Raw genomic sequence first — 12,842 nt, forward strand, 5'->3', positions numbered from 1 at the left:
TTTTGAATTCTGTAAAAGCTAAAGGACTACAAAAAATATAAAGTCCTAAAGGTTAATGCAGTTTTTTCTTACTATTTTGGTAACCTATAAATATCGCACGGCTTTGGGTTCCGTTACAAGTGATGCTTTGTCAGGCTTTATTGCAACTGTCTTTGGTTCCTGCTTGTTCTTATGGTATTTTGTGGCTGAATTCAGGTCAGGTTATTGCCTTGGCTATTATAAAACATGCGTGTATGCATTGGCTTTTTTCACTTGATTGTTCACTTTGACACAGATTTTTGACATTTTGAGTTGATATGGAAAAATTACCACAACAAACTCCCAAAGGCAAAATTTTGTTACTTGTAAGTGATAAAATGAAGGAATAAAACACATGGGCATGAACACATAGGCATACTCTTCTGAAAAGGAATTGATATGGGTTGAGAAAGCATGATTTACAATATCCATTCCCGTTCATCCAAAAGGTGTTTAATGGGTTGAGGTGAGGGCAAGTTCTTCCATACCAAAAAACCTCCTGTGCTTTTTATTGCCACTGGGGCACAGTCAAACTGTGATAGAATAGAGTCTTCCCCAAACTGTTCCTACAAAGTTGGTAGAATAGCAATGTTTAAAATGTCTTTGTATACAGTATATTAATATTTCTCTCCACTGGATGTAATGTACCCAGAAAAGAAATTCTAAAAAAAACAGCCACATTCAATTAGTATCAGCAAAATGCTGTCAGGTACGTGTCATTCACCAGGCAATGGCAAAACCCAGTCTCACCCATCAGACTGCCAAACAGAGAAGCATGATTTGTCACTTCACAGAACACATCACCACTGCTACTGAGTCCAGAGATGGTGTTTTACACCCATCTATCCAACACTTGACAGCATACCTGGTCATGTAAGGTTTGCATGCATCTGCTTACTCATGAAAACACTTTCCATAAAGCTACAACTGTACATTTTCCATGATGATATTAATTCCAGGAGAAGTTTAAAACTCCTCAGCTACAGAATCAGCTGAGCTTTGAGACTGATATGCACGAAAAAGCATCAGCACTCAATGATTAAATTAAAGTTGCCACAAAGAAAGATACAAACAATTGCACAAAATGTCTTTGGATGTGGTGTGACCTGTAATAAAGCTCTGACCACAACCCCTGAACACCTTTGGGATAAAACTGAATGCTGACTGTACCTTAAGCCACCTCATTCTTTTGAAATTTTACATTTTCCCAGCTTAAACCTTTGATAATGTGAAAAAAATACGGGTTAATGATATTTGTTATTAATTGCATTCTGTTTTTATTTACATTTTACAGTGTCCTAACTTCTTTGAAATTGGGTTTGCACTAAAATACTGTATATAATTTAAATTTGTAATTAAATTTTAATTTGATTTAATTCACAATAGAACAGAAAAAAAACATAAAATGATTAAACTGAGATCTTTTTTTATTTGATGGCCACAAGAAGTCTCAAAAAAGTTGGAATGGGCAACATAAAGCTGGTAAAGTAAATGTTAGTTAAAAAAATGGCTGAAGGAACATTTGCAACTTATTAGGTTAATTGGCAACAAATCAGTAACATTATTTGGTATAAAAATAATATTTTAAGAGAGGCAAAATTTCTCAGAAATAAAGATGGGCAGAGGTTCACAAATCTGCAAATAAGTGTGTCTACAAATTGTGGAACAATTTCAAGATAATATTCTGCATCATAAAATTGCAAAGACTTTGAATATCTTATGTACAGTGGGGCAAAAAAGTATTTAGTCAGCCACCAATTGTGCAAGTTCTCCAAGTTAAAAGGATGAGAGAGGCCTGTAATTTTAAGTTTTTGTGATTGTACAGGTTTTTTAGGTACACTTCAATTATGAGAGACGAAATGAGAAAAAAAAATCCAGAAAATCACATTGTCTGATTTTTAAAGAATTTATTTGCAAATTATGGTGGAAAATAAGTATTTGGTCACCTACAAAAAAGCAAGATTTCTGGCTCTCACAGAAATGTAACTTCTTCTTTAGGAGTCTCCTCTGTCCTCCACTTGTTACCTGTATTAATGGCACCTGTTTTAACTCATTATCGGTATAAAAGACACCTGTCCACAACCTCAAACATTCAGACTCCAAACTCCACTATGGCCAAGACCAAAGAGCTGTCAAAAAGCACCAGAAACTAAATTGTAGACCTGCACCAGGCTGGGAAGACTGAATCTGCAATAGGTAAGCAGCTTGGTGTGAAGAAATCAACTGTGGGAGCAATTATTAGAAAATGGAAGACATACAAGACCACTGATAATCTCCCTCGATCTGGGGCTCCAGGCAAGATCTCACCCCGTGGGGTCAAAATGATCACAAGAACTTTCTTTCGGCTTCTCCCGTTAGGGGTAGCCACAGCGGACCATCCGCATGTTTGATTTGGCACATGTTTTTTCGCTGGATGCCCTTCCTATCGCAATCCTCCCCATTTATGCGGGCTTGGGACCGGCAGTAAGGCTTGTGCAACCCTAATGGCTGGGGTGGGTTCCCTGACCAGGAATCAAACCCAGGCCGCAGCTGTGAGAGCGCCGCATCCTAACCACTAGACCACCAGGGAACGGGTGAGCAAAAATCCCAGAACCACACCAGGGAGACCTAGTGAATGACCTGCAGAGAGCTGGGACCAAAGTAACAAAGGCTACCATTAGTAACACACTACCCCGCCAGGGACTCAAATCCTGCAGTGTCAGACGTGTCCCCCTGCTTAAGCCAGTACATGTCTGAGCCCCATCTGAAGTTTGCTAGAGAGCATTTGGATGATCCAGAAGAGGATTGCAAGAATGCCATATGGTCAGATGAAACCAAAATAGAACTTCTTGGTAAAAACTCAACTTGTCGTGTTTGGAGGAGAAAGAATGCTAAGTTGCATCCAAAGAACACCATACCTACTGTAAAGCATGGGGGTGGAAACATCATGCTTTGACGACTGATCTGTGTAAAGGAAAGAATGAATGTATCGGCCATGTATCGTGAGATTTTGAGTGAAAACCTCCTTACATCAACAAGGGCATTAAAGATGAAACATGGCTGGGTCTTTCAGCATGACAATGATCCCAAACACACCGCCCGGGCAACAAGGGAGTGGCTTTGTAAGAAGCATTTCAAGGTCCTGGAGTGGCCTAGCCAGTCTCCAGATCTCAACCCCATAGAAAATCTTTGGGAGTTGAAAATGCGTGTTGCCCAGTGACAGCCCAAAAACATCACTGCTCTAGAGGAGATCTGCATGGAGGAATGGGCCAAACTACCAGCAACAGTGGAGCCTTGTGGAGACTTACAGAAAACATTTGATCTCTGTCATTGTCAACAAAGGGTATATAACAAAGTATTGAGATGAAATTTTGTTATTGACCAAATACTTATTTTCCACCATAATTTGCAAATACATTATTTAAAAATCAGACAAAGTGATTTTCAGGATTTTTTTTTTCTCATTTTGTCTCTCATAGTTGAATTGTACCTATGATGAAAAATTAAAGGCCTCTCTCATCTTTTTAAGTGGAAGAACTTGCACAATTGGTGGCTGACTAAATACTTTTTTGCCCCACTGTACAGTAAATATAATCAAAAAATTCCTCAGAATCTGGAGAAATCTCAGCACAATCTCTGGTCTTGAGGTGGCACTCCATTTAAAAAATAATTAAATAAAAAAAAAATGTAAAAAAATAAAAGGCAAGTGTCTGTAATGGAAATCACTGCATGGGTTTAGAAACATTCAGAAATCACTATTTGAACACAAACGTCTTTTTCAGGGAAGTCCTTGCTGCATATACATATTTCAGCAAGACAGTGCCCAACTGCACACTGCATCTATTACAACAGCATTGCTTCATATTAGAAAAGTTTGAGTGCTGAGCTGGCCTGTCTGCAGTCTTACCTTTCATGACAAAACGTATTCAAAGACAAAAAAGATCCAAGACTATTGGACAAATCAACAAAAATTGATTTTACAGAGGTAAGACAAAAATATATTATGGCTAATGGTGTGTTTGTTCAGACAGTACCTCAGTCTCTGTAGTGGCTGTGATATGTTTCTCCTCCCTCTTCAAATGGCTGTCTCGTAATCGTGGGGGTTTCCATGAACGCTCATGCGTGGTGCGGTTGTAGTAGAAGTGCCTACCATTTGCATCTTTGTAAGTCTCCCAGTCAGCATGTGTAGTAAGTGGGTAGGATGATGGCAGTGATGGCAAAGATGACTGAGAGATCTTTGAATCATCCAGGTTAGTGTAAACGGGAGAGTCAGGTCTTTCCTTTCAATGACACACAAATAATACATTTAATCATAAAATTCATAGAGAGCCTTGGGAAAAATAAGCAATTTTTTAATGCTACTACAACAATGCAAGGCAGTAGCTGATTACTGACAGAGTAACTCTGAAATGAAAGTATACCCTTATTGAATTGTAGGTTTTTAGATATCAGGACATAACATTCATCTGGTTCTCATCAGGTTTTAAGATTAGGTAACTACAACCTCAGATTAACAACACCACATGACATATTACATGATATATTACAAACCTTTTGTTTCAATACCATGTACAGCCATCTTTAGCAACAATAAAATAAACCTCAAAATATTTTGGCTTTTATAGATCTAGTCACACTTCTTGACTAACTCATCTTTTGCAATTCATTAGTACCTGGCTGGCTGATAATTGTATTTTTACTGCTAATTTTGTCACCTGAGGTTATTTTAGTTCATAGATGATTGTACAAACCACACATTAACTTAAACCCCGACCAGGCATAACACTGTGAACTTATAGCAATATGGCCAGTGATTGAATAAACCTGATTATCTCTTCATCATGGCTCCTGTTAGGGGGTGGGATATATTAGGCAGCAAGTAAACATTTTGTCCTCTTTGTTGATGTGTGGAAAAATGGGCAGAAATGATGGGCAAGCATAAGGATTTGAGGAAGTTTGAAACGGTCCAAATTGTGAATGCTTGACAATTGGGTCAGAGAATCTCCAAAACTGCAGATTTTCTAGGCTGTTTCCGGGCTGCAGTGGTGAGTATCTATCTAAATCTATCTATCTACACAGGGCCATGTAGTTTTCCCTCAATAATAAAAAACATTTAAAAACTGCATTTTGTGTTCACTTGTGTTATCTTTTTTACTAATATTTAAATTAGTTTGATGATCTAAAACAAAGTGTCAAAACATGCAAAAAATAAGAAATCAGGACGTGGGCAAACACTTTTTCACACAACTGTAGATCATGATTTAGATCCAGTTCTAGATAAAACAGTTCTCTATTAAGGGGTTTCAAGAAAATCTGGAAAAATTTGACGTTATTGTAACATTACGATCAGGTTTGTTGCATAGCCTCAAACTTCAAATAGAGGTTCTAATTCTGAAGATGACTAGCAAGTTTTATGTTAGTGCACAAATTAGCTTCTGAGAAACTGATTCTGACCCTTGCGATGAGAACATTCAGCTCCCCCTCTCTTCCTCTTATGAGGGGGGCTGCGCTCTGCAAGCCAGAGATTGAGGAGCTTATGGAGGTTGTGACCCGTGCCGTAGCCAAACTAGTTTTGGATTGGCCAGCCGATTTGCAGAAAGCTGCCACGTCCAGTAAGATCGACGAGCATTTTCTGTGACCTACATCACAACCTCTATGTCGGGGGCTGCCGTTTTTTCCAGACTTGCACACCATGGTGTCCAGGTCCTGGACTCAGCAGTATTAGGCCCGCCTCTTCAGTTCCAAATAGTCGTTGTACTCCAATGTAAAGAGTGAGTGTGGTTACGGTGCCCCGAGTTGATGGCTAGTTATCTCTCCCCGGGTGTCGCATCGTCCCTTAAGACCCCAACACTGCCCACCAAGCCCCTTTGTAACACGTTGGCACACAATGGCGGTGTTACGTGCATATCAGGCTGACCTGCTGCAAAAGCTAGATGTGGGGGGCATTTTGGGCGGGCAGGAGGTCTAGTAGCTCCGCTGTGCAGTGAACATTGGCCGGTCTATGGCCGCCCTAGTCTCCACTAATAGGCACCTATGGCTCACCCTATCGGACAGAGCAGTGCTGCTCAACGGCCCTCTAGTGCTGACTGGCCTATTCGATATATATATATATATACCATAAATATGGTCGTCGAGAGGTTTCAGGAGGACAAGAAGCAGTTGGCAACATTTCAGCGGTTCCTCCCACGTCGCTCTCATGGGGCTGCTTGGCGGGCGCAGCTCCAAGAACAACCCAGCACTTCCCGTCACCGGGAGGTTCAAAAGCAGAGTGTCACAAATCGCACTGCCCCTGCTAGGAATCCTGTGCGATGCTCTCTTATCCGTCCTAACCTTCACTTTATCTCTCTCTTTTCTCTGTAGCTTCCTGTACTCTTTCATCTCTTCCTGACCCTGACTCCTTTTTCTCTCTACCCTTGGATGTTGCTACTGACTCCTTCCTCTCATCTCTTTCTTCAACCATGGACCTCCATTTCCCCTTGACTACAAAACCCAAGAAGACCTCTTGTCCCACACCGTGACTGTCAGAGGTTTTGCGCAGCAATCGACGAGAGCTCAGATCTGCAGAAAGGAAGTGGGAAAAAATCACAACTCGATGTAGACCTCACATTTTACCGCGCACTCCTGACCAAATTTTCTTTGGAGGTGACTTCTGCCAAAACTGCCTTCTACAAGGAAAAGCTTGAGGCCTCTGCACAAGATCCTCATAAGCTCCACATCTTCTCTTCACTACTCAACCCCCCTGCTGCACCTGCTCCATCCTCCCTGACTGCTAATGACTTTGCCTCCTTCTATAATGAGAATATTTAGACAATCTGCCAGACCTTCACTTCCTTCCTAACAATGACTACACAACACAGCCGACAATCCACTACGTCTCTGTCAAGCTTCTCAACCTTAAACAAAGATGAGATACTGCAAGTCATCCAATCTTGCAATCCCACCACCTGTCCTCTGGATCCAATCCCTTCAACTATGCTTCAAGCCATCACACAAGATCTCCTGCCCTTCATCTCCACAATCATCAACGGGTCATTAACATCTGGCTATGTACCAACTACCTTAAACTGGTAAATGTTGACACTGCAAGTAATAACGTTGCATCCGTAGTGACTGTAAGGACTGAAATCAGGCTAGGATCGGCCTAAATCCCAGTTAGATAGTGAATAATACATCAGCTGAGGATTTGAGATATACGACTAGCACTTGGCGTTAGTTTAAGTGTACTTAATAGCGTGGAGGCTAACAATATGTATTTCTGTTTAGAGTAACATTTCTGATCACTCTAAATAGGGTCAGCCTTAACCTCTGAATATTTCAATATTATTATATTCATTACCTTTGGTTAGAAATAATTATTGTAATAATTAAGTGTCAACTCTAAGGGGACTAAATAAAGTATGTTTAAAGTTGAGCACGCAGAGAGCGGCCGCTTAAGCGTATAGTCTAACCTCTGGCAGCGACCAATACTGATTCGCTTATGACCGTTGACCAGTATATTAATTATAAGGCCCATACTAGGATCATGTGCGACTATGAGAACCGAATGAACAAGTATAATACCAGAGCTTAATCAGAATAACTAAACAAACATCCATCCAAGTTATACTATAAGTAAAATAACAACCTATGAAAATATTAATTATGTTTTATTTAATTGGAGTCAGATAAGAGGTTAATAACCAAAATGAAGAAATGCATATTAAGATTATAAAAATAATCCATATCTTATTATCTAATGTGAAAGGAAAGACGCGAGAGAATCCTTCGCCACGCCTCTGGAGACCGCCATTGGACCAGCGGGTGGTTTCCCCTTACACAATTGACCCACAGACCGGTGCCGGTCCGCGGCCCGGGGGTTGGGGACCACTGTTCTAAGGAACAATATTATAATTACAGTGGAACCCGGTTATCTCGCCCTCGGTTAACTCGACAACCCTATAAAGTCGACGTTTTTGAAGTGGAACCGCCAAATTCTCGCTTTTTCTACGCATTTTTTATCGGTTATGTCGACTTTTTTTTATGTCGCGGAACCCTAATAAACTTTAAAATTTTAACGTCAGTTATGTCGATCGCCACTGTGCAGCCGCAGAAGAACTCGCGAAAGTGGCGGAAAAATCAAACCTTACAGATACTACAGGTGTTTGTATTGTATACTGGTGAATCTCTGCTGTTAGTAAGTGCACATATGCATTTTTTTTTGTTAAATGTTATGCGATGAACGGAGCGGCGCTCGGCTTCAACTCCTTACCGGCCGCGTCGCTTCGAGAGCCCTGCTCCTTACCGAGCGCGGGCGAGCAGGGTAAGGAGCACGGCTCTCGGTAAGGAGCACGCTCTCGGTAAGGAGCACGGCTCTCGGTAAGGAGTTGAAGCCGGAGCTTCAGAGAAAGCGGCCGGCACCTGCAACGCCCCTTCGGCCGTTTCTGTCCCTCGTTTTGGTTTCGGGTTCGGTTTGGATCTTCCGGGTTTTTCCGGCTTCGCGTGCCGCCGGTCGCGGTATTTTTTAATTTCCCTATTTTTCCATTCACAAACTCTCTCTCTCTCTCTCTCCCCCTCGGCATAGCGGACGCTAATTTTTTCGGACACTTTGCTTTGTGTGTTTGTGTGGATTACTTCAGCCCGATGGTCATAAGTTTTCAGAAATTAGTTACTGTTTATTTTTCTTTTTTTTCCACATGTGGACTAAATGTGAGACGGCACTGTGCAGCCGCTGGTTTTTTTTTTTTTGAGCGATCTGTGTGTTTATAATGTTGGAGAATATAATAAAGTTTTGTATGGAGAATGGATGGTGGTTTGTATTGTATACTGGTAAATCTCTGCTGTTAGTAGGTGCACTTATGCCTTTTGTTGTTAACAAACGTATGTACATTTTTATAGCATGCCTTCATCAAACAAATCGCAGCAACGCTGTTGTGTAAAAAACCCTCTAAAAACACGTGCATGCACATTCTCATTTATTAACGCACATCATGTACATAAAGAAATTTCAAGCACGTTAATATACTGCCGCCATTTTGTTTTCGTTTATCTCGATCATCGGTTACCTCGATGCTTTTTGGCGACCCCCTAGGACATCGACATAACCGGGTTCCACTGTATAATTATAATGTTATAATATTATAACTGTTGTTATATTATTATATAACAACAGAAATGAAACTTGGAAATATTTAAGAGTAGTCAATGTGCAGCTTGTATAGCAGTACAGATGTACTGTCCTGAAAATAACTCAACATACAGCCATTATTGTCAAAACAGCTGGCAACAAATGTGAGGGGTGTACTCACGTTTGTGAGATGAGATAAAAAAAATACTTCCCTGTACAACTGACTAAGCACTTATGTCCTTTAAATTAAAATCATGATTTGCTGCAATTTAAATCAGCCAATAACAATAAGAAAGGAAAAAGCAGGCCAATAAAACAAGCACATATGAACTCCCTGTAGACAATCAATGTGATGTCTGGATAAACATGGTGTCTGAAGTTTTAAGATCATTAAAAGCAAATTGTGTCTCTTAATATGTGAATTTTAGTGTATTTTGCATTTTTTTCTGAACCTGAAGATCCTACTCTCTACCTTCAGAGCCAAGCAACAATTTTTAATTTGGGCTAATCAAGAAGAATGAGCAGCATGAAATTTTCTGTCCTAAACAAAAGTAACATAGTTTATAAAGTCATGAGTAGCAAACTAGCCAGCTAGAGTGATTAAAACATACATACCAAACAAAATGCAGCATGCCATTAAAGACTAGCTGATAAAAGCTAGCTAAAATCTACCCTTTCTGGCATGACAACTTATGTTGCCTTTGGTAACATCTCTGGCTAAACAGTAGCGCTATAATGACCAGTATTTTGCATGATGTAAATAATCTGTAAATCTATAATAATTTACAAATTACAAAAACATCAAATTACTCTGGGACTGTAAAATGAATTCACATTGCACAATATACAATACTATTAAACATTATGTGCTACTGCAACACTAAGCAATGTTGTGGGTATACTGTTAAATACTTCCATTACTATTATTATTATTATTACTGACACACCCACGAACCCAGCCATTAGGGGGGCACAAGCCAGTGCACTCTTAGTGCCGGTCCCAAGCCCGGGTAAATGGGGAGGGTTGCGTTAGGAAGGGCATCCAGCGTAAAACATGTGCCAAATCAAATATGCGGATCACAAATGAGAATTTCATACCGGATCGGTCGAGGCCCGGGTTAACAACGACCACCACAGGTATCGTTAGCCGACAGGGTACCGGTGGAAATTGGGCTACTGTTGGCCGAAGGAGGAGAAGGAGAGGAGGAAGACGTCTACAGAGACAGCAGGAAAAGGAGCAGTGTAGGAGAGTAGAGGTTCGGGTTGGTACTTTAAATGTTGGTACTATGACGGGTAAAGGGAGAGAAGTAGCTGATATGATGGAGAGGAGAAAGGTAGATATGCTGTGTGTTCAGGAGACCAAGTGGAAAGGGAGTAAGGCCAGGAACATTGGAGGTGGGTTTAAACTGTTTTATCATGGTGTGGATGGAAGAGAAATGGTGTAGGGGTGATTCTGAAGGAAGAGTACAGTAAGAGTGTAGTGGAGGTGAAGAGAGTTTCTGATAGGGTGATGATCGTGAAGGTGGAAGTTGAAGGATGATGATAAATGTCATCAGTGCCTATGCTCCACAAGTTGGCTGTGAGATGGAGGAAAAGGAAAGATTCTGGAGTGAATTAGATGAAGTGGTAGATGGTGTACCTAGGAAAGAACGATTGGTGATTGGGGCAGACTTTAATGGGCATGTAGGTGAAGGGAACAGAGGTGATGAGGAGGTGATGGGTAGGTATGGTTTTAAGGAGAGGAATGTGGAAGGGCAGATGGTGGTAGATTTTGCTAAAAGGATGGAAATGGCAGTGGTGAACACGTATTTTAAGAAGAAGGAGGATCATAGGGTGACGATAAGAGTGGAGGAAGGTGCACACAGGTGGACTATGTGCTATGCAGGAGATGCAACCTGAAGGAGATTGGAGACTGTAAGGTGTTGGCGGGGACAGTGTAGCTAGACAGCATCGGATGGTGGTCTGTAGGATGGTTTTGGAGGCGAAGAAGAAGAGGAGGAAAGTAAGGATTGAAAGAAGAATAAGATGGTGGAAACTGAAGGAGGAAGAGTGTAGTGTGAGGTTCAGGGAAGAGGTCAGACAGGGGCTTGGTGGTGGTGAAGAGGTGCCGGATGATTGGGCAACTACTGCAGGAGTGATGAGGGAGGCAGCTAGAAAAGTACTTGGTGTGACATCTGGAAATAGAAAGCAAGACAAGGAGACGTGGTGGTGGAATGAGGAAGTGCAGGAGAGCATTAGGGGAAAGAGGTTGGCAAAACAGAAGTGGGATCGACAGAGTGATGAGAAAAGTAGGCAGGAGTACAAGGAGATGCGGCAGCAGGTAAAGAGGATGTGGCGAAAGCCAAGGAAAAGGCATATGAGGAGCTGTATAAGAGGTTGGACACTAAGGAAGGAGAAAAGGATTTATACCGATTGGCCAGGCAGAGGGACCGAGCTGGGAAGGATGTACTGCAAGTTAGAGCAATAAAGGATGGAGAGGGAAATGTGTTGACTAGTGAGGAGAGTGTGTTGAGAAGGTGGAGGGAGTATTTTGAGCAGCTGATGAATGAGGAAAATCACAGAGAGAGAAGGTTGGAGGATGTGGAGTTGGTGAAGCAGGATGTAGATAGGATTAGTAAGGAGGAAGTGAGAGCAGCGATTAAGAGGATGAAGAATGGAAAGTCGGTTGGACCAGATGACATACCGGTAGAAGCGTGAGATGTTTAGGAGAGATGGCAGTGGAGTTTTTAACCAGATTGTTTAACAGGATTCTGGAAGGGGAGAGGATGCCTGAGGAATGGAGAAGGAGTGTGCTGGTACCGATCTTTAAGCATAAGGGAGATGTGCAGACCTGCAGTAACTACAGGGGAATTAAGTTGATCAGTCACACCATGAAGTTATGGGAAAGAGTAGTGGAAGCCAGGCTGAGAGAAGAGGTGACCATCTGTGAGCAACAGTATGGTTTCATGCCGAGGAAGAGCACCACAGATGCCTTATTTGCTTTGAGGATGTTGATGGAGAAGTATAGAGAAGGACAGAAGGAATTGCATTGTGTATTTGTGGATTTAGAGAAAGCGTCGACAGAGTGCCAAGAGAGGAGTTGTGGTATTGTATGAGGAAGTCAGGTGTGTCAGAGAAGTATGTGAGGGTGGTGCAGGACATGTATGAGGACAGTGTGACGGCAGTGAAGTGTGCAGTAGGTACGACAGACTGGTTCAGGGTGAAGGTTGGACTGCATCAAGGATCGGCCCTGAGCCCTTTCCTGTTTGCAGTGGTGATGGACAGGTTGACGGACGAGGTCAGACAGGAGTCTCCTGACTATGATGTTTGCAGATGATATTGTGATTTGTGTTGAGAGTAGAGAGCAGGTTGAAAAGAGCCTGGAGGAGTGGAGATATGCGCTGGAGAGAAGGGGAATGAAAGTCAGTAGGAGTAAGACAGAGTACATGTGTGTAAATGAGAGGGAGGGCAGTGGAGTGATGCGGTTGCAGGAGAAGAGGTGGAGAAGGTGGAGGAGTTCAGGTACCTGGGGTCAACAGTGCAAAGTAATGGAGAGTGTGTTAGAGAAGTAAAGAAAAGAGTGCAGGCAGGGTGGAGTGGGTGGAGAAGAGTGACCGGAGTGATTTGTGATAGTAGGGTATCTGCAAGAATGAAAGGGAAAGTTTATAGGACTGTGGTGAGACCTGTGATGTTGTATGGATTAGAGACAGTGGCATTGAGTAAAAGACAGGAGGCGGAGCTGGAGATAGCAGAGCTGAAGATG

The 12,842-nt window shown here is 41.8% G+C and overlaps 1 protein-coding gene across 4 annotated transcripts in view; it reads right to left on the bottom strand.

The window, feature by feature from the left end:
• The window catches only part of arhgap12a (Rho GTPase activating protein 12a), a 96,722-nt gene that overhangs the window by 72,582 nt on the left and 11,298 nt on the right, over positions 1 to 12,842 (bottom strand). For all 4 annotated transcript variants that reach the window (XM_046876420.1, XM_046876421.1, XM_046876418.1 and 1 more), the window contains one exon: positions 4,032 to 4,277. In XM_046876420.1, the coding sequence (XP_046732376.1) occupies positions 4,032 to 4,277 (246 nt within the window). The remainder of the gene's footprint in view (positions 1 to 4,031; positions 4,278 to 12,842) is intronic.

Source organism: Silurus meridionalis, chromosome 20, assembly GCF_014805685.1.
Source record: "Silurus meridionalis isolate SWU-2019-XX chromosome 20, ASM1480568v1, whole genome shotgun sequence".
Lineage (NCBI taxonomy): Eukaryota > Metazoa > Chordata > Actinopteri > Siluriformes > Siluridae > Silurus > Silurus meridionalis.